The sequence below is a fragment of the Eutrigla gurnardus genome (genome assembly GCF_963514095.1).
Source record: "Eutrigla gurnardus genome assembly, chromosome: 11".
Classification (NCBI taxonomy): domain Eukaryota; kingdom Metazoa; phylum Chordata; class Actinopteri; order Perciformes; family Triglidae; genus Eutrigla; species Eutrigla gurnardus.
In genome coordinates, this window is record NC_139925.1 from 6,041,046 (window position 1) to 6,063,639 (window position 22,594).

The 22,594-nt window shown below is 41.8% G+C and overlaps 1 protein-coding gene across 1 annotated transcript; it reads right to left on the reverse strand.

Annotated features, from left to right (window-relative positions):
* Positions 1-347: 347 nt before the first annotated feature.
* Positions 348-21,781, reverse strand: tasp1 (taspase, threonine aspartase, 1). Its single transcript, XM_084021113.1, has 14 exons — positions 21,613-21,781; positions 20,713-20,920; positions 20,466-20,533; positions 18,709-18,777; positions 17,690-17,810; positions 16,947-17,031; positions 16,792-16,871; positions 16,581-16,687; positions 14,255-14,374; positions 12,756-12,834; positions 8,589-8,699; positions 6,951-7,058; positions 5,858-5,931; positions 348-710 (listed from the first exon to the last, which is right to left on the reverse strand). Exons 2-14 carry the CDS (start codon positions 20,873-20,875, stop codon positions 618-620), a joined length of 1,278 nt encoding a protein of 425 aa, XP_083877239.1. The 5' UTR covers positions 20,876-20,920; positions 21,613-21,781; the 3' UTR covers positions 348-617.
* Between the last annotated feature and the right edge of the window lie 813 nt (positions 21,782-22,594).

Below are 22,594 nucleotides of genomic sequence, written 5' to 3' on the forward strand. Positions count from 1 at the left end.
TGGAGGAGTAATATGTGAGTACATGGAAGTCTGCACGTGTTTACATTGTAAGATGCTTTTTAGCGGGACTGTTCAAAGTCTCACAATAAACAATTATCTTGAGTAGCAGGCATACAATCAAGGTGCAATCGGACATCGTTTTAAACCGGATATGTGTTTTAAGAACTAAATACGTTCTTGCAACTTCCTAAATGCTTGAAGATATTCACATCTGTTCAGTGTGAACGTCCACCCTGTTTTCCTAAAGGACAGCTTATGTACAAAAGGGAAGAAAGTAGGAACCTGGGAAACTGGTGCATCAAGGCAATGGTGCATCAAGTCTAACCCAGGTGACACTGGAGGGGGGGGGTATAGAGTACATGCTGGAGGCAGACAGTGGCAAAGGGAAGTCCTGTAAGTGCACTAAGGAGAACCGAACACCCCTCCCTCCTTCCTTAAAACAGCTAAAGCTTATTACTTCTGGCATCATAAAGGTGGTGGGGAGGCATGTGTGTGTGTGTGTGTGTGTGTGTGTGTGTGTGTGTGTGTGTGTGTGTGTGTGTGTGTGTGTGTGTGTGTGTGTGTGTGTGTTGTATTGGAGTATTGCTGAAGAAGCCCAGAGGATGGGCGAACGTGGCTCACTCCACTACGCTCATCAGTCGACACACACCTCCTTCGATGGCCAAGCACTGTCCAGGAACGGTCCCAGGTGGTAGTCTGGATATGTGTGTCTGCAGAACACACACACAGACACACAGACACACACACATACACACACAGACACACACAACACACACAGACACACACACACAGACACACAACACACGAGGAAAGATAGAGGAAACAACATCAGGGTGTTGATCTTTTGGATTCCTGTAAAACGTCTGATGGATGATGATGGAATGTGATTTTTATGAAAATTTCAATACGTATGAAGGAGCAGCGATGGTGCACGGTAGATGTGTTGCTACGGTTACCAAAGAGAGGATATAATACTGGTCCAGAACTACATCCGTCAGACATAAGGCTCATCAGAGCACAAGGACAGTTTGATTTTTCCTAGCGTTTGTTGCTACAGGTGCATCGAGAGTCGAGACCCTCTCAAGACCAACAAGCTGCTCATTAAAATGAACACGGAGAGATTTACGGAGGAACTCAAACCCCACAATCACAACAAGGGTGGGTTAAGTGTAAAAACAAGTCAAATACAATCTAAATACTGTTAAAAGAGTGCATTCAACAACACACTACCGTTTCCTTATAAGCACGAAGTCCGAAGATGCCATACGAGTATTTATGGAGCGAGGCAGTTAGTGAAGGGAACAGGCTGCTAGTGTTCTGTGTGTGAGCAGAGAGGAAGATGAGGAGGAGGAGGAGGAGAGGTGCAAACACAGCTGTGAAGACGGGAGTGATACTTCAAACCGGGGGATCAAAGGTGACCGACTCTCCCTGTGCCAATAATGGCCGTCATACTTCATCCTCCATCCAGTCCATCCACTTATTAACCACCGACATCACACACCAGTCACAGTAGCCTTCATCTCTACAGGACTTCTTCTTCCTGCCGGCTTGGACCATCGCCCCCGGCAACCTGAGGGGCAACTGTGGCTGCCAGACGACGAGTCCACGCACACATGGCAACGCTCTCAGGGGGCCATTACGCCGGCAGCACCCATTCCCAGGTCCGTCCTCCCCCCCCCTTCATCACGCCGAGGTTAAAGAAAGGCCTCGTTTAAACTGTTTTGACTGGAGGGTCCGTCGCTGAGACATCATCAACCAACGGTGACATGCTAGATGCTCTGCTTTTTGATGTTTGCATGTCATCGGGAAACAAGCTTTGCAATAAATACCAAACCACGATGAATACACAGCTGAAAATACTCAATTAGCGCCTGCATGACTTCACGTATTTTGCAGGAAAAAAACTGTGTCAGACGATGTGCCCCAAGACTCACCCCGACACGCAACAATTTTTATTTCAATCTGGCAGAATGGACAACTTGGCTGCTGGAAGGAGGAAGAGTAAAAAAAAAAAAAAAAAAAGGGTTTAAGGAAAGCAAACATGCGAGTAATTACGCCACCACAGTGCTAAGTGCATCGCGTGCCTTTCACAAGCTGCCGCGGCGCTAATTCAGAAGGCCAGGTTACAGGATGAGCAGCGCTCCAGGCACTTTAAAAAGGTAACCGTTTGGTCAGTCTCTGGGTTTTTCCACGTGTGATGAAGTCCGATGTTAAGATCTCCTTCACAATGTGCCCGAATCGTAACCCCGGGTTGGCTCGTTTAATGAATTCTTGTGGTGGACTCTGTGTTTACGGGAACGGCGTGAACTAATTTTAAAGTCAGTGGGGTTAAAAGAGGAGCAAAGACAGCTGGGCTGGATCGACGGAGGGAGGGAAAAAAGAAAAGAAATGAAGACACGCAGACACGGCCCGTTGTCAGCCCGATACCCGGCGACTGAAGTGACCACATGACAGGAGGGACGGCGGAGGCAAAAATATAACGTGAAAAACACAGCTCCATTGTATCTGTCGGAGAAAAACAACATTCTTTGGTGATATGAATGTGTTTAGGAGCTCGAGAAGCCACACATTAACACCGCAGCGGAGGCCAACGGATAAATTTAGATCCATGACTACGCCGCTGGGTTTCTGTTGTGGTTTTCCACATTCTTTTCTTTTGAAATAAAAACAACAACAACTAAAAAATAGCAATCATATGCTATTTATTCTCCACGCGAGCTGGACAGTAAAAGAAAACAACTAAAATGTCCCATAATAAAAGACATTTGTCGTAATATACAAAGCAGACAATAAACAGGAGACCCTGGATCGCATGCCGTTTGATTTTCCCCGGCTTTATAGTGGTAATGATGTCCAGGGTGGTGCTGTGGATCCTACACTTCTCTTTCATCCGTCCAATCATGACAAACAATAGTCTGGCTGTTTTCAGAAGTGCCGCCTCTGTCCGTGCAACTCTGCGGAGCTCGGTCCGACGCGGGTTTGATGTTATGATGTATCTGTCCGGTGCAAACGCAGGTGAGGGTTTAAACCGAAACCAGACGCTCTCCCTTTTGCAAGCACTTCTGTGTTATAGTGGTTTTACAGTGTAATGACAAAAGGATTAAGATGCAGACTCGACTCAGATGTCCCCTCCAAAACAACATCTGATTGAAAAAAACCTCAGAGGAAGTGCCAGCACTGTGTCTGAAGAACCGGTCTGACAGCCAACACAGCTTTGGACTGAGCCGGAGCATTCTTCGCTGTTCTCCTGGGTTTTAAAAATGAATACATCCAAATCTGAGCATTAAAAAGTCGATTTACAGTATAAATCCAGTCTGACCTCTGTCCTAAATACTCCTACTGCTACTGTATCGGCCCTTTCATGTTCTTATCACAGAAGAGCAGTGGAAGATGGACTCTGGCTGGTTAGAAACGCCCAGTGGGATGCTAATAGGAATGGGAGGAATGTCTGCAGCACAGCAGCTGAGGCCGTGGACGGCTCCAGCTCGATACGTAATCTCTGCACTGAAAATGTGCACATGCTTATATCAGAAAGAGTTCTCCAGGCAACTTTTTAAAAGAGCAATGGGAACTCTGACCTCCGTCAAGTTTTCTTCAGCAATTAGACACGGTGAAGGAAGCCTTCATTGGAAGAACTCGGTATGTCTGTAGCGTCTGTCCATCTGCTCACAATGTAAGATGGCAAGATGACATCATCAACATCGATGCTTTAGTGCTTTAAGAATCTGCAGACATCGCATTCAGGTTCACAATTCTGGCTTTTTCAACTTCACCCGATTGGGAATAAAAGCCCAACGCTCGTCCTATTGAATCCTCTGAATGGAGGATATGTTGGCAGTGAGCCGAGGGCCAACTCTGGGTCCAGCTAGGGAGCAACGGGTGAAAAAAAAAAAAAAAAAACCCTGTTTGGCACCCAGCACGGAGGCGTAAAAGGACACAAAAGCCAGCGTCTCTGGTATGCCGACGGTGAGAACCGCAGAGGCACATGGGAGCTTCGCGGGGCAGTGTGAGGTTTTGGTGCAGCAGCTGTGTTCTTGGCTGCTCTCTCTCCAGTATCACCGTGTCACCCAAGCCCCGTCCATGGGGAAGTGGATCCACAAACTACTGACAGATGATAGTCCTGGATCTGCACCCAAAAAACAGTTTTATAAAAAGAATAAACATGAATAAGTAAAGTAAACAATGCACAAAGGTGGTTCTGTGGTGCAAAGGCCGAGGATGTTTCAGCAAAAGCCTTGAAAGTTGCTGTTCTGCTCCTACGTAGCAGTTTGAGCCACTAAATATGTGGAACTTTTTCAGTCCATGCTGTCTCGTTAGTACCCTGACAACCGAATCCTCCTCTGCTATCTAGTTAACATCGCAATATCACTTCTGCTTCAACAGCCAGAGGATCACGCATTTAATCCCTTGCACCTGCAACGGCAATCTATTTTTATTACAGCACAAATACCACTGTACTTTCCACTGTCAGTCATAAATGCATGTAGTGCAACTCCGCGGTGAGGCCGGCGGTTTCAGAAAGCAGTTAAACGACAGCCGATTGTGGCGTCACATCATTAGTTTGTGTCTTATATCGGCTCACCTCTTTACGTTGGCACAGGCGTGAAAGTGGAGCTTGCTCGCTCGCATTCCACCACAGAGCCCAATACGCACGCCACTTCTCACAAATATGCAGGTTGATAGCGATATCCCCCAGTGGTGCATGACTTTCTGTAAACTTTATGGTACTTTAGGACCAGGTAGGGCCGGAGAGAGAGGGAGGCCAAGGGAGACAGACCAAGAGACAGAGGAAAAGGCCGGGTGAGGAAGGGGGGGAGGGGAGGCGGCCAACACTTTGAAATCTGAACCAGGCTTGAACAACAGTGCCCTCTCTTTATACAGAGTGACAGAGATACATTAGCCAAACAAATCAGTCTGAGCTGAGACTCCATGTAGATTCGGGAGACCAGAGCTGCTTAAGAATCCACACTGAGTCAATTTATCTACTTTTTCTAATGATTTTGTTGTTTTAAATCAAGGTCCTGGTGGAGGATCACGGAGCCAAACTTATTTTCCACATAAATATAAATATAATGTCTAATAAAAAGATTTTTCATCCTGTAATCCAAAAGCCAAGGTCACCAGCAGACGACATACCAAACCAGACAGCAAACACAGGTGGTGGTACCACCACAGGGCCCTGGGTTGGGCCTGTTGGGCCTTTCAGGGACACTGAAACCTTCAGTGTTTGAAGGAGGGATTATGTAGCTACTGGAGATACTCTCCTCCAAGTCAACAGTGGAGTTAGTAGGGACAGGCCTTTCCTTGCCATTACAAACCAGGACTAAAGACAGGATGACAGGTGAAGAGAAAGGACAGAAGCAGCTACAATCAAAGCCAAACTCACACCAGACAACAAGCAGCGACTATTTGTCAACAATAAACTGTGACTTTAGTTATGGAGTATGGTTGAATTCAACACTGACCACAAACAAGCACTTAAATGGATAAAATATGGTTAAATGTATCCGTCAGAAGTATGTGGGAGTAAAACAGATGTTTGCGGTGTTGTTTTGTGAGATCCGAGTCGCTGATTCTATGGTTTTGCAGAAGAGAACAAAAACACTATTTTGATATTAGGGGTGAGGACATCTCCTCCCAGTTCACTTAGGGTCTTTTTAAATGTGTATCTTTCTGAATAACATTACCCACCCTAGAACATGTGATATGCCAGTGTTGCATAAATATTATACAGTACATTTTTATGAAATCCCTAATATCCGTCTCCTACGGTCTATTTAAAGTCTTGTTAATGAGGTACGGATGTATATATTACTATGTAACCCAGGTGTATTGTGAAGCTAATTGGGAAACTCACCTTTGCTTTGCTATCCTGGGCAGACATGTATCCAACGCACATGCTCTCGGTGGTGTGACTCCATAGGAACTCCACTGTGAAAACACACAGGGATTGAAAACAATTAGACTGAACAGGAGGAAAGTTATTCATATAAATGTTCATTTATGTATGTATATATAGTGGTTATAATGACAGTGCAAGGGTGTGGGGAGAGAACAGACTGGTGTGATAAAATAAAGCGACCATTATCATGAAACTATATGACTGGCAGACATAAACGGCGAAGGGGAGGGTAAACGTGTGCGTCGGAGAAGAAACTACAGCAGCCGAGGGATGTGGTCGACATGCTGTTTATCCCGTGAATCAACACGGAGGCCTTCGCAGTGCACAGTAATCTGAGGTAGTCCACACTCTGCAGAAGGGCTACACGCCATAAACAGCATCAAACGGAGGGAGCTGCACATCACTGAGTGAGTGGTACTTGTGGAGCAGTCTATTATTCAAGCAGACAAACTGTATAATATGAATAGCGCTTCTCTTCCCCATCATGTTTAATTTAACAACAACATGTCATCCACATCTGCTCTTCTCTGTCAGTTGAACTTGAACCCATCCATTGGTTTTCGTTGGGAGGGTTTCGATATGCATCATGTTCAAATTACCAAAGAGGGGCAACATTAAAACCCCAGTAGAAAATCACATGGTAAACTTTGAACGAAACCTCTGATTAAGTCAAATTTCCATGATGGCAGCGTTTTTTTTTTTGGGGGGAAAGTAAGGATCGTTCTCAGAAGCTCTCAGGTAGAGAAACCAGATCCACCGATACAATCAGCCAAACTGGGCTCTCCACTTGAAGAAGATTAGCCGATGATTCCATAGTGGGAGGTCTGTGTTTGAATGGGAGATGAAGGGTGTGAAACCAGAGCCTGATTGTGCGAGTTAAAACACAGACCACCCGCCGGGAAAGCCACAGCCCCCCCCCCCCCCTCCTCCTCCTCCCATCTATCGGTTGATGGATTTTTAAATATTAACAGCCAAATCTCTGCCTGCCATAAGCCGCGGCGACGTGGAGGTTCGAGTGTGATTATTCCTGAGATGATTAATGTCTTACCCAGTATACCCTGAATATTTTGAGGTGGCTGAGCTTCCACACATCTGCAGCAACGCAAGACAATTACTCCGCCCAACACACGGTCCTCACTGGCCAGGAAGGGTGAGCCTGGACACACAAAGAAAACACACTTCAGATGACTAAACGCCTCCTCCCTAACACATTAAACCCAAGGATAACACGTGGAAGAAATAATAGACAAAACACAGCTCTTTTAATCACATTAAGGTGATCTATGAGGAAAAAAACTAAGTTCTATTCATGTTGTTGGCCCTTTCAGGCCAATTTAAACAACTGAAAGCAATTATTGCATGTTTTTGTTTGTGTTTAATAAGAACATATTTCAATGTTTGTGTGGGGCAGGTTTTAACACATTGTAGGTTAATGACAGGTGGTGCAATTTTTCATCCACACTCTAAACACTCCTGCAGCACACTTTGATCAAGAAAAAAACACCCAGCTACATACATTTATAAACCTTTGTGTTGATTTAAAAAAAAAAGGGAAAAAGATGATTGTGTGGAACGAAAACCTCATTTGCTCCTTGGCAAAATGTATGCCGTGTATACAAAACAAACTTGGATTGGCTGATAAGTGAGGGGCAATAAAAGAAAAGAACAAAACTAAAAACGGCTACGGCGTGTCCTGAAATGTCGGAACACAGCAACGAGTCAAAAAAGAACAACGGGCTCAATTTGTTGGTGTCTTGGTTGCGTTTCACACCAATCCACGGTTCCATGCCGTAAAGTTTCCGACACTCTATAAAACACTTTCGCGTGTTTGCTTGGACGGCGTTCAAACAAAATCTTTGGGATTTCTTAGACATTCTAAGAAGGCTAAACACATTTCATAATAACTACACGTTGTAAACATTTAGTCCAGTTTAGTCCAATTCTTGCTGTAACACTCACTATTAATTTACCCATAACAACAAAAGAAGAAGACATTAACGAGGTTTAAATATATTTGAGTGTGTATATACATTCAGACGGACTATATGACACAAACAGATCTATAAAAAATGGTGTTTTGCATTAAAGATAAGCTCACAAATGTACGGTGGGAGTCGAGCGAGAGGCCTTCACATCACAGACATCGTTGCTCTCGCTCAGGCAGGATTCATGGAGCTTTGTTTGACTTAATGTGCATCTTGAAAGGAAACAGCAGAAGAATTAACTTCAAATTGCCGTCCAAACGTCTTAGCGTTACAGATGTCCATGACAAAGCCAAACTGGGACGGACTTCTAAAGGAGGCCAAAACAAGGCAGAAACCACCATATGTTTCCACATGTCCTTTCTTCCTCGGCGCTGCCTCCTCTGAGCCATCCCAGTGGTCATTCCCAGGCGCAGCAGACGCACTTAACAAGACTTTCTAAAATTGACCACTTCTGAGAATATTGCGAAAAAACAAATCTTCACATGAACTTTCAACAAAACAATTATGTCCTCCGAAATTATCCGTGGCCGTCATCTATGACGCGTGAAGGCCCCGTTTTTCGGGCAGTGAAAACGATCCACAAATCAAAAGAGGCCGTCTCTTCTGATTCTATTATTTGTGTCCAGCTGTTAGATCATTCCCCGTGTTATGCAACATCTGTGTGTATGGAAATAAGGAGTGGCTGCATGCGGGTGACTCACTGATGAACTTGTTTTGCATAGCCTCCAGCAGAGCTTGGTGGGCATCTTCAGACTGCATGGCAGCGGAGCATTCCCGTGCCAGCATGGTGCGGATCAGATGCTCTCCGCAGCCTGGCGAGAAAGAAAAAACACACACAGACGGCCTCAACTTGAATCAATAACTTGCACTGACTCGTTTCTTTGTTGCAGGCATGCATGCGTTCAACCAGAATAGCTCGAGGTCTCCGGCGAGTTCACTTTGAGAGAGTTGTAGCACATGTAGCGCAAACCACTCAAGTCAAACAACCCAAGGCACATAAAAAAAATACTTTTTAAACATTAGCTCTGTATGGTATTAATCACGTCTCGATATTTCACATCTTGAGGTTTAAGTGAATTCTGAAGGCATCAGTGTGTACAAGCATTTCCTGATTACCATTTGTCCTTTGATTTGATCCTTTGATATTAAAAACATGTTAAAAAGAACACCTTTTCCCAATATATCTGCTTATTACATTACATAATGGAAAAAGAAAGCAATATAAAAAAAAGGGGTTGATGTACAAAAGATTTAGTGCTGCTTCAGTCATTTTAGCACATTCGGAGCAGCGTGATGAATTTAAGCTTTATTATTTCATGGTCAACGGCACTGCCAAGTACAGCTGCTTTGCTCAAGGGCACAGTGACAGTAATTGCTGAGAGAGGGTTTGTGTTTCTCGTTCACTCTTCCCTGCCAGATTCCCAGCTGGTACGGGAATTTGAAACAGCAAACACACAGTATTAATTCCACTTCAGTAAACTCTGTTTAACTGCAATATGTGCATTCGTATATCACCATTACGAGTGTGTGTGAGTGTGTGTTTATGGACATATTACTCATTTAAATGTGGAGAGAAGATAAGAGTACTTCCACTGAATAACAGAGGAAAATAAGATATAAAAACAGTTGCAGGTAACTGAATGCAAAATGTAAAAGTAACTATTGTATTTGTGAAAAACTGCTGTATAAAAAGTCTAATAAACCCAGGCTCTTTCATTATGTGGCATGTGATATATAGAAACATCTAGGGAGAGAAACAAAGCTTTCTGTCAAGCCGTTAAGCAAACCAGGAGCCATAAAAAACACACACACACACACGGCCAGCCAAATGTACAAATGACTCACCTTTGCCTCGACCACTTCCAAGCCGAAACATGGCAGGTGTGCTTTATTTGATATCTCTGATAACACCACTCACTTGCTTTAAGGACCAACATTGAAACCTTTATATTGAGTTGCTAAGGAAAATATATTGAATGCAAGCAGCATGCTCCCGATATGATCTTCTAAACGTGTTGAAGTGTGTCTGCCCGCACACAGGAACAGGACAAGAAATGTAAAAGTGGAAACAAAACACATCTGGCAAAAGCTCCTGTGAAACCCCATAAAGACTGAAGAATATAGCCTTGTTGTTTCTGTAAACACAAACGAAGGCCTCATAAAATATCAGGTAACTACAACAGAACTGAATGCGGGTCAGTAACTGTGGAGACCAGATGCCTGGAGCAATTTGAAGTTTTTTTTTTAACGAGAGCAGAACGTCGGACCGGCCAGGTACTGTGCCTTTTTCGTACCGTGTTTACCGTAAAAACCGCATCTGTTCCAGGGGGAACTGGATGTTTTTTGGCAGCGCGCACACACCAGGGTTGAACTGCTAGGGCTAAAAAGCGGCAGCTCAACACGGGAGAGCTGTGTGAGGAGAGAGGCGATCGGAGACACAGCATGTGACAGCCAAGTACACAGCGGAGTGCGTGAGCTGTTCTCTCGTGGGCCACAGCAAAGGCAAGGCCAGACGAGGCAGTCGACGCGTATAACCCAAAGACCCACATGAGTCGGGTGTTACAAAGCGGCCTCGGACGGAGGGGGGGTGGTGGTGGTGGTGGGGGGTACCAGGGGGGAAGTGGTGGTGAGGGGAAGGGAAGAAACAGTGACATATAGGGTGAGGAGCATGCTCCGCGAGTCAGGATGAAAACGATTGTTTTTCTGTTTGATGGGAATGCCTTTCATGTTAGGAAATTAAAAACAGGTGTTGTACTGGAACACACATTATGTTCTCCATACCCATAAGGAAAGCTTTTTTTTTTTTTCCCCCTTTCTTTATTCAGGAACATCAAAGGCAAAGCCACAATATAGGACGACAGGATGAGGTGGAAATGCTCACAGAGCAAACAGCTACACTTCATCTACTGGAGATAACTGATGAAGAGTAGACCATTACCTAGATAGCGCTCTTTATACCGCTTGTTTGGATGTAATAAATACAGTAAAGATCAGTCGAAATGGGCCGTGATGATGATTTATCACCTTTGGGCTGCAGACTACAAGTAAGAGATGGAGCTTTAATAATAAACTGTCATGTATGGCACAAAAACAGGAGGTAACGTAATAAAACACATGGGGATGCTCCATGAAAATGCATGTTTCATGTTTCAGTTTTTGTTATTTCAATGACGTGCCAGAGATTTTCAGAATAAAATAATAAGACACATACATTTCTCACGCTGGGCTCAGTATGAACCGTTTCTGTTGTTACACTGCCTCCATTTCTCACCGATTGCTGCTCATAATATATTAAGACAAGCTTTAGCGGTGCAAGACGTTGGCCATCTCAGTGCTCCGAGTCCATATGACTCAAGCTTCGGCCTGTCTGATCAAATCAGCTCGTCTGCACGGAGATGCATTAGGCTACAGATCCACATCAAAAGGTCTTAATGTTCCCCAGAAGCTATGTCGCAGACGTCTGCACACATCTTAAAGAAGTGGGCTAATATAGCCTGCCTACCTCACGTTCAAACATACGGCGATGTTGCTCTCAGCTAAAAAGGAGGCATGCACGCTACGTTTTTGGAAAACATTAAAGCGTGGTTGTATACATTCAGTAAATATGTTCAAGAAGGATGTTTTTGAAACGGCACATCTGTCCTGCAAGGGAAGGACGTCTTTGTCTAATCGACGGGCAGGAGCAGGAAGGTGGCGGCTATCGTTTGGAAAGGCTGAAGCATTTTCTAACATAAAATTCACACAGTTTTTGATACTGTGGCCAGAAAAGTTCATTTTCACTAGACCAGGTTGTTGCTACTCCGCCTGTGTTTCAGTTCAAATTGTTGCTTCGAAGCATTTAAATAACAGGACACATCGTCGGCTACAACGATGCTGAGACTGTAAAAGCAATACTTCATTTATACCTCTGTAATTAAATTTTAAAAACCTGCACCAAGTCTACTTATCTTCAAGCACGATTTAATTAAGTTTTCCATTTATTACATACTCTAATGGCCTCCTTCACGGTTATAGTTATACATATAATTCTGGGATACATTTGTAGGATGGATTTGAATTTTTTTGTACAATTTATATTATATAAATTAAATATTTGAAGAGCAATGTTGTGTGTGATAAAGGTGATATGACAGCGATAGATTGTGTTACCTTTTTTTAACTGGGTAAGACAATTGAGAATCAGTTCTCATTTACGATGACGACTTTTTAAAAAATGTTGTTTTCAGTTCAAGTTCAATTTGGATTGATTTAGTTAAGGCGCCCCATATTGGTTGAATTAATAACAGTGTACTTCTCACATGCAAAATTAAAACCTAAAACATAAATATGAGACATGTATGCATCATTATTATATTACGTTTTTGTATTTAGAGACAGAAACATACTGCATATACTTTCCAACCAGGTATAACACCACTCCATTCAGACCGGCAAAGCTATGATCAATGCAGATAACTGCACTTGAAGGTGGCAAACGTATCGTCTTTCCGCTGAACTCCCAGCGGTTCTCGCCATCGTATCTCCAGCAGGTGTTCCATGTCAAATGTCACTGCAAAGCCACAGAGCTTTGCAATGCACCTGGCACGCAGCTGACCACCAGCCAGCGCAGAATGAGGACTCAATCAGCTAAGGAAGTGACTGATGAGAGCCTCTCGGCGACAATGGCTGGAGGTCATCGGAAAGTATTGTCGGGGCTTTTAAAAGCTCGCCACGCGGAGGGTAAATAAGAGGCTGGCGTTAAATAAATATCTGGTTCTGATTCATATCACCTCCAAAATAAGACAGCAGGCTAGTGGGGAAACATTACTGGTGAGGGGAAACAGGCCGCACAGACACACGACTGTGATGTAGGTCGTGCTGTGGTTTACCTGAGGTACTCACTGCTGTCGAGTACGGGTTCATGCTGCAGGCGTTCTCAGCCCAGCAGCCACATCCATAATGAGCCGCCTGAGAAAACAAGAGGATGTTCAATTAAAGCACATTCAGCATACTTCTTTGCAGATATGCAAACGCAAAAGAGCTTTGTTGTTGTTTACTTACACCACAGGCTGGGAGGCCTCATTCACATTTCCACATCATTAACTAAACCAGTACGACATACCATACTCACGACTCGACTGCTCTGAGCGTCAGTTTTTTATTAACAGTAATAGTGTTAATAGGGTCAAAGCAGTAAATACAACTGATTCATTGTTTAATTGTTGTTTTTTTTTGTTAAGCTGCGATCATGCAAACTCATAACTTCCTTTAGCTGCCGCAAAATAAAAGGCTTCCAGCACAGAAATGTTCAAATGGAATTGGTTGAGTTTGCTTTAAAATTGAAAAGTGGGCCACAGAACATGATGATCAAAGTGAATTCTTTCCGTAGTGGGTCGCCTCATTAATTTAGACTGAAAGAAGTAAAAGTCTAGCTCCATTAATTACAACAAAAAGCAACAATGATGGTTTAACACAGCAAAGTTTCTTTGGTATAAACTGCTTGCTAAAAACTCTGGATTGATTTGAGTTGATTTTTGGCCACTAGGGGGCATAAAACTCCAAAAACACACAGTCCCAGCACATTGTCACCTTATTAAGTTGTTAATGGTGAATGAGTTTCACTTCTAGTAGACACCAGCTATCCATTGACATTCTGTTTTTGGCCACTTGATGACTCTAAAGGAGCAATCTGCCTTTTTGACGTCCATCGCTCGCCGTCTCAGAGAACAGATTGATGCGTTTGATTAAAACCGTGCTGATTCGTTCCCGTGGAGCATACATTAAACATTATTTTTTCCTCCCGTCAGTCGGTCTGGTGCTGACAGTCTGGCCAGCTGCTGGCCTCTCAGTTCCTCGGGAGCTGCCGTTGACAGACAGACAGCTGGTTCCGAGGACGGAGACACTGAAACGGAGGTCGGTGTCAGCGAGGACTGAACGGTCTGAACGGACTGAACTCAGCGAAGGTCATCCGTGCTTATTTTGGTAAAAAAAAAAAATGATGGCCAGCAGAAAACAGTGAGTCGGCATCATACGGAAAATGTGTGGGCTGTGAAACCAAAAGAATGAGCTAAAAGTGGTTAAAATCCCCTGTAGAGCTGCGGAGCTGGGTAATAATTCCCTGTAGGTTTCTCCGTCATTAAATTCATTGCTATTATTCCAGGCAGCATATTATTAGGTAGCGTATAGGTGGACACACACAAATGGAAAGGCAACATCTTACTGAAAGATTTAACTAAAAAAAAGGACACATTGAAATAATGACATGCCTATAATAACAGTTCTCCAATGAAGGCCTGATTCAATCTTGTAAATTACATCTTTTTGTGTATGTATTATTTAAAGAAGTTATGTGGGTAAAGAAAAATAAAGGGGAAGAGGGCCCGACTACCTGGCCAACCCTGCCGGGATGTTTCATGGCCAGACCTCCGCTGGACACCGCTGCAGCTACATTCCCTTCCAGGTCGACCACGACGGCTCCAACTGTGTCGAGGCACCCTGAACCATTTTCCTACATGAGAGGAAGGAGAGGAGGCACATTAACAGCAGCAACAAATAAAAAAAGGAGAGGACAAGTCCAGATATTCACATGAAGCAGAAAAATCTTCCAAAATGAACAATGTAATGCTTGACATTTATGAATCACTGTTCCTCGTCGTCCATATTTCATAAAAAATGTCCTGTTATGATTTCAATCAGCTGTTTTCCTTCCCTGATTGCGGTTTGATTTGGAAGGGCCTTTCTTTTTGTGATCCATCATGACTCAGATTGCATGATAAATAGAGTCCTCCGGCAATAAATGTGCAAACTGACAGTATGATACACGATCAGAGCTCCGCTCCACTCCAGAAACTGAAGATCCTCATTGAAGCCTGGACTAGAAGCCCCCCGTATTCAGGCTTTTGAAGCCCAATAGAACCAGAGGCAACTCATTTGAAATGCAACAAAGTCCATCCTGTCATTCCATATCAGTGTCCTTCAATGAAAAAGAATATAAAGTGAGATATGACTGTAAAACTTATGGGCATCTTGAAATACGACCAATATTTCCCTAAACAACGCTGTATCTGAACACCATCACGAGACAGGTGGCTGTATGGCACAGGAAAAATAGAATGGAAATATTTTATTGCTTGGCAAAAAGACAGAGGTATAGAAACTACACTGTATGAAAATGCAAACCACACTTTCTACGATAAGGCTGTTTGTTGAACCCATAAGCCTCTAATAGACATTCTTGATATAAAAATAGTTTATTTCCCCGTTATATTCATTTGTCATTTATGGATATGTATAAAATTAAAGACAGGCTAAATTCCTTAAAGCATGCGTGTGACCACATGTCACAGGCTGAGCATCAGCGGTAGCTTATTAATCTTTGTGCGGTTTTGTGTAAACATGTGAGAGACAGATGAGAACCGAGGGCAACTCGAACCTTTAACTCTCATCAGGCTAACAAGCCATCTGACAGAGACATCTATCATCCGCCTGAGACAACAACACTTCGTCTTAGTTGTTATTCTTTCTATTTGCGGATGCATCGTTAATATCAAGGATTGATGTAACTGAACTAAATACACAACGACACTGGTCAGGTCAGATGAAGCATGTCGGGCTGTGGCCGTTTTACACGTTTTACTCCATTTAACACGATTCCCATCCGAACCAAGACAAACTCTCCACCCTCTTCAGTCCTGCTGCAGCTGCCAGTGACTTTACAGTCTTCTCTCAACTGCTTTCTACTTAGCTCATCATCCAGCTGAGCCACTCTCCAGTTGTGCTGCTCGGTGCACTGAAACTTTGCACTAACTCTTGTCAACACTTTTATCGTTTCTTGGAACCTTCTGTGCAACCTGGTAATGCCATTTCCTTTAATGACCCAGTGAGAATGTGAGATCATAACTGGCAGAATGCATCTTGATGACTTAGTTGTGGAGAGTCGTTAAATTCTTTTTTTTTTCTCTCCCCCCTTTTTTTTTTCGTGGTATAAAATGGCATATTCTACTTGATGTTTCCTGCCTCTTTTTAAATTCAGTTTGTTGCCATATGTCTCCATGCATAACTGATGTTTGGATTCTTCTACTAGGGAAAAACTGCTGCCCCCTCTTGCCTTTCAGTGTCTTTACTTACAGTTCTATCATAATATAGTATTAGTATTTACTTTATTAGCAACATTTATTTTGGATTTGTACTGTATTTTGCTTGTTCTATACATTTTTACAGGCAGTGTAAATGTGTTGAGTGCCTTTATTAGCTTATCTGACCTGCAGCTGTAAAAAAAAGTTTTAATTTAATAACAATTCTGAGGAATTAAGTGTTTTATTTTAATTAAGCACTGTTTAATCAAAGTGGCGTAGCTTAATTAAAAAAAAGAAAAGTATTAGACCTCATTTCAGCACCACATACAAGCACAGTATCCCTTTGCTTATTATAATTTTTACATTCTGCTGTGATTTACATGGATTGTTATTGTTTTATCCACAGTATGTGTCTGAGTCTGTAGCCCAATTAGACAGTTTCAGATTTGACAGGCTAAAATATATAAATGAGCGTAGGCTATTTGGTGACCACAAGTGGAGAACATTTTGTTTATTGCCAACGATGCCCCCGATGAATAAAACAACGTTAGGAAGACCATTATAAAATCAGCAGGAAGGAGTGGGCCCATTCTGACTCAAGTGATGCAGTCGAGAAAGAATATTAAAATGATTTCTTACATTTTCACTTGATTGTCGTCTCTTCTTCGCCTGATTATGTCCCGTGTCCATTTTTTCTGCCAGCTCCATCTTTCGCTTATTCCTCTTGTACGCAGATAAACTGAACTCTGAGAGAAGTGATTGCACATCATCCAAAAGGTTCACTTTCGCAGCTACAGAAAATCTATTTCTTATCAGAAGTATATTTTGGAATCAGTGCAACAAAACTCACTGGTGGCCATTTTCTCCGACGGGCACGGCGGTATCCCGTGGCTGACTGCCCAATCGTGTGCTCCTCGCCCCACTAAAAAACTGACAAAAGAAGACAAATTAACAAGTGGATACAGTCACGTGAATGCAACATTAATTAATAACCATTATAATCACCAGGGTGGTATTCTGCCAGCTGATAGTTTCCCTTTCTGTGCTTCACTCAGAAGACGGTTTGCAACTAAGACTGGGTTCTTAATACCTGAAGGGAAAGTCAGAATCATCACAGGGCTAGCAGCTCATTCTGTTATTTAAGTACAGTGTGATCGAGATACGGCGTGTACACACCCACAGTAATCCTTTACTCAAATCAATACGTTTAGTATCGCAGGTAAACTGATTTTCTGCATGTTTTTATTTAGTTTTGTTCATTTTCACATGGATTCAATTCACTTTATTTGTTTCATACACATTTACTAGTATCACCGCTGGGTTGCCTATTTAAACCTAATGAAAAACACGGGTTGGTAGGTTTACACATATATTACATCTAAGCCAACAAACGTTTTATTTATATAGCTAATTGTTACATAATGCAGACGTGGTAATAAAAGCACTCTGTTGGCTTTTGGGATAAAGTCCCAGCTTTCACTCCTGAGCTGCTGTTTGGAATAAATCACAAGCTTTTGTTAAAAACCTCTCCTAGCCTGTAGATATACATATCAACAGCATGACTTTGTTGTTCTTCAGATAGAAAGTGCATCGTTTGTGAATCTCTAAAAACTCCCAGATGATAGAAAGTAATAAGTAAAAGATATGTCTGATAGAAACTCATTCTCATTACTTCCAAATAATTAAACCTCAACGCCACAACAACACAACAATATTACATCAATATCAATACATGTGTAACGACTCACCACTAATAGCCCCTACGGCCCCATAATGCAGCGATTTCCCATCCATGATACTCGCATCACACTCGATTTCCCCAGACAAATTAAGGTTGGAGCCCATGCCCGCGTTTGTAAAAGGAGAGTCCTGAGAACAATTAAAAACAGACGGAGTCAACAATAAAACTACATTTGCAGTTAACCATATTGTCAATGTTAATATATTGAAGGAAGGTCATTCTATTTTATATATTCATATAGTTAAACAAAGAGACAAAAGGGTCACTCTTTCTTTTGGTCCAAAACTGTAGTGAAAATACTTCCAAACAAGGCAAGAGCAAATATCTACTGTAGCTTTTAAATCAGCAGCTAATATAATGGCCATGCTTGATCAAATAAAAAACACTTTAAATCACCAAATAAAAATCTAAATACAGGATGAGTTGACAATTAAAAATATTTCACATCATCACCAAAAGTTGCCGGTGTTGACGTTTTCTCCGGAACACAATAAAAATCTGACCCTGAAACACTTTTGTTATCTGTCTGGGACAATAAGGTTCATACCGATTGGAAGCTCATGCTTCCATGTTGAATGAATATTTAAGAATATATATATATGCAGACACACATATGCTATGCCTTCCGCTTGAACAGTTTCTCACTAATGACCAGATGATGGCTCTAACTTTCTGTGGCTTGCTTCACTGCATTTTTCTGTACATTTTTGCAGCTGCAGACGGTTCATCAAAGTCATTGTTCTGTATTCCGAGCCTGGCCTGAGGAAAATCATCTCTTACGTCATCCAACAGGATGTGTGTACATGCATTGGAGGCTGGAGCACAAAGCTGCTTTGGATAAACACATACACATGTCAAACTACGTTTCTTATCCTCACTGAAATGTTTGAGGTGTTCTTTTTAAAGTCCAATCTTGGTTTAAAAATAAACGTCTCCTACATTATGTACGTGGGTGGGGATGATATTGAATACTTTGTTGATAAAGGTTGACTTTTAAGAAGCAAACCTGGATCTCTATCAACCAACCTCAAGTTCAACCAGTGCCGCGGCGACTGCTTCCACTGCAAGCGCCCCAGCTTTGAGTCGGTCCACAGCCTTGAAAACACAGACAGAGACACCTTGTTGATAGTGCAACAGCTTTCCAGTCAAAGCACCAAATGTTGCTCATTTCAGCTCTTTGCATCTTTGTACAGATATGATTCTCTACCCTCATCTAACTCCGTGACGCAACAGTGAGATATAATATGGACGGAAAGTAATCATTTTCTCCCCAGTGGTCCACCGTTTAAAGAAATCCCTATATATTCTGCTGACTAATAAACAGAAGAACAACGTGAGTGAAAACATGACCTCTGAAGAGGTAAAGGGATTTAAGTTTGATCAAAAGCTCAAACTGGGAGATAAAAATAGGGTGAAGACAAGCGTAAAACATGCAATAAGGTTCCTGGATTGATTTCAGTTTGCCTTGTGTGTGTGTGTGAAAGAACACAGAAAGCATGAAAACAAAAAAACCCTTTAAAAAGGAACAATTTGACCTTAATGCAAAGTACTTCATCCAACAGGAACTGGGCACAGCTCGCCGCTAATCTAACACCATTCCTATTGCAAATCAAGGCTGAAGGCAGCGCCGCGAGGTTGTTTTTCAGTCGCCCTGATGTAAGGAACTCGTAAGGATGGAAGGAACAATGAACGAAACTGAATACGAGGACATTCTTGAGAACAACCTGCTTTAGAGTGCCAAAGAACAAAGACTTCCATTCCAACAGCAGAATTATCTTAATACAGCCAAATGAAAACTGGAAGGACTTCAAACGAGAACATTAAAGTGCTCGAGTGCTACTGCCAAAACGCAGATTGAAATCCCACTGAAAATATATGGAATGACAGCTGTTCACAGATGCTCTTCATCCAAACCGCCAAAATATGTAGGAATAAATCCCACTATCCTGCTGATCAAATGTAGTAACTAACTTTATTGATAGAACAGGAACTGAGTAGTGGGAAGTAACAAAGTACTTTGTTACTGTACTTACGTTTTTACTTTTACTTCATACATTTTACCACAAATATCTGTACTTTCTACTCAAATTCAAAATAGGCTTGTTACTTAATTTTTTAATGTATTTGAGGGGAAGTATCGTTTTTTTTATTATTAATACGACACAAGATTCCATTAGCCTTGCAAAAAAACAGCAGAAATGTCCTTCATAGGAATACTTAAATTTATACTTTGAGTACAGAGCCTGTACTGTTTCACTTTTACTCGAGTTAAGACTTTGAATCAGTACTTCTACTTTTAGTCTTTTTGTACACAAGGATGTGTACTTCTACTTGAAAAGAGAATGTCTGACTTACATAGAAATTGACTACATAGGTTGACTTTATTGAATGAATGAAAGCATATTTATTGCCAGTCAATAGCACATAAAGAATACAAATATTTCTGGTTAATGCATGGTTCTCAGCAGAATTATTTTGTACTCAAATGTTTTCAATACATTTGGCATATTTTCAAAGTCATCCTTTCCAAAATTACATTCTTCCATTGTTTACGGTCGGCCGTGAAATGCTCCTTTAATTGATGATCAATGTCAGTGTGTTTTAATTGCTTTACATTCTTTCATTCAGTATTTAACAGATTCAATACTAAAATGCCAAATGATCTAGATTGAAGTTATACACTTACATTCCGCTATGAATAACACAAATATTGTGCAAGGTTACGTTGCATGTTTGCACACACATGCATACATTTTATAGTAATACTGATAAAATAAACTTACTCGCTGGCAGGCTCTTTTGCACACATGCTTGTACTCCTTGGCCTTAGATTCAGAATGGTATCCTGCTCCTGAAAGCAAAGAATAAGAAAAAAAGCATTTGACCATGCATAAAGTGATGATAGTTGACCTCGTCTAAGCAGAAAACTATATTCAGGAACTGAACGTTTCAGTGTATGATGTGTGCACCAACGTTAATAATCATGTTTACATATTATGAGGTGTCACTTCCTACGGCGTGAGCGCTTACCTGCATGCACTAAAACAAATCCACCAACACATTTTGGCGTTTCATTCGTGCTCGATTCTTGTTTTTGGGACCAAGAGTTGGCCAGGGGAGAGGAGGGTTGCTGCTCTTCAGCAGAATTCATTGGACTTTCCATAACCCCTGCATACCTTGACAAGCCTATCATGGCCTAGCAGCAGACGGTGGTAAGAAAACCATTGTCCCGGCACACCTGTGACAGGAGAATAAATACAAATATTACCACTCAGGGACAAGTCGGTTTTTTTTTTTATGGATGATACAGATGTGAAATGCCTCTTGCAAAGCAGCATGGTGGACCACTAAGACCACTAAGGCACACAAAGGGGGTCTTGACAGGTTTCCACTTGGACCAGCACAACAGTTGATGCTGTTTTTATTCATGAAAATGAACTGTGTGGATTAAGTAATTGATCTGGGAATTTTTATTATTTAAAGCTCACAAATTAATCAGAAATCAGCTCCAACTGTCTGAAGATGGGGGAGAAATCATCACGTTTACTCAAATACCCTACAACCAATATGTGGATAACATCTACCTTCTAATTAACGTTATATAAACACGTGATATTAGTTGTCCAGATCCACAAAATCGCAAATCAAAGATTGCACATAACATAACACAAAGCTATTATCGTTAACCGAAGTTGACAACTTTCCAAAGACTTCCTGCTGTTAATGTAACGTTACGCATGTCCAATTAAAATGTACGTTATTAAACACGCGTTATTAACATTGTGTTACGTGTCTGTTTAATATGTAAAGAAGAGACATGACGCTACACGAGTAAACAAGTTATTTCAAGTCAAGCTACCGGTCCTGTGTTTTCGTTAGCTCGTTAGCTAACCGCTCGCTAACAAACCAACAAAAACAATGTCAACTTACAGGTTTCACTCGTCTCCTAGCAGCGACAGACCCGCCGGGTGACCACGACGATGCCTGACGTGTGGTTATCACACATGAGCGGCGGGTGGACTCTCATCAATCTGACCGAGATAAACTTTGCTTTCACTCCTCTGTGCTAACCGCGGCTAGTTAGCTAGCGCGTACCGAAAGTACTTCCTGGTTCAGATATACGTTGCTAAGGAAGTGCGCCGAGTGAAAAACTTTATTGACACACGTGGACGAAGCAGAACAAAATACAATTTGGATATTGCTGGAGGGGGAAAATAGAACGACGACATGCAAACACAAAATACAGACACAAGAATACGAATATATAGTGTTGGAAAAAATGAAGAATCTAAAACATGAAGCAGAAATCTGCAGTTGTGAAGGTAATAGTACAAAGAGTTTGAATCTTAATTTACTAAGTAAAATATTTGCCTCAAGTTTTTTTTTAAATAATGTATTTATATTATTTAATAGGTAACTGTGAAATATATTTTTTCTCCACTGGTTCTGATGTGATTCTCACACTCTTATTAGAAAATAATATAATATAATAAGTTTTAACATATTTTGAGTTTTACATTTACTAACTTGCTGGAGAAGCCTGTGTTTAAAGTAGAAATTGATGTTATTACACTTAAACTTACTACACTGATTTTCAGCAAGAATACCTAGTTTTGTGATATCAAGAGTAGTTGCATCGTTTTGTATGTAAATTAAATTGCACAGTTGTCAGTTAAGCTATAACTGACCCCAAAAAACCTGTAATAGCGTTGTGACTGTGATGGCAGAAGCACAACTTTACTCAAACACACCATAACCTTTTTAACAGCATATATTTCCTCTAGTGAGAAACACACCGGTTCCAGCCAACTTCCTTAATGACAACTACAGCTCCATTTAGGTGTCCCAGGAGCCGGTCCGGTGAGCCAATATACACAATGCAGGACTCTGAGTCTGACTCACCGAAACCGCC

Bases quoted from the DNA above. Each gene is read 5' to 3' on its own strand.
- tasp1 (XM_084021113.1), bottom strand. From the start codon at position 20,875: ATGATAGGCTTGTCAAGGTATGCAGGGGTTATGGAAAGTCCAATGAAT. The intron at 20,534-20,712 runs GTAAGCGCTCAC...CTTTGCTTTCAG, and splicing joins ATTTGTTTTAGTGCATGCAG to GAGCAGGATACCATTCTGAA. The intron at 17,811-18,708 runs GTTGGTTGATAG...AATTGTTCTCAG, and splicing joins CGGCACTGGTTGAACTTGAG to GACTCTCCTTTTACAAACGC.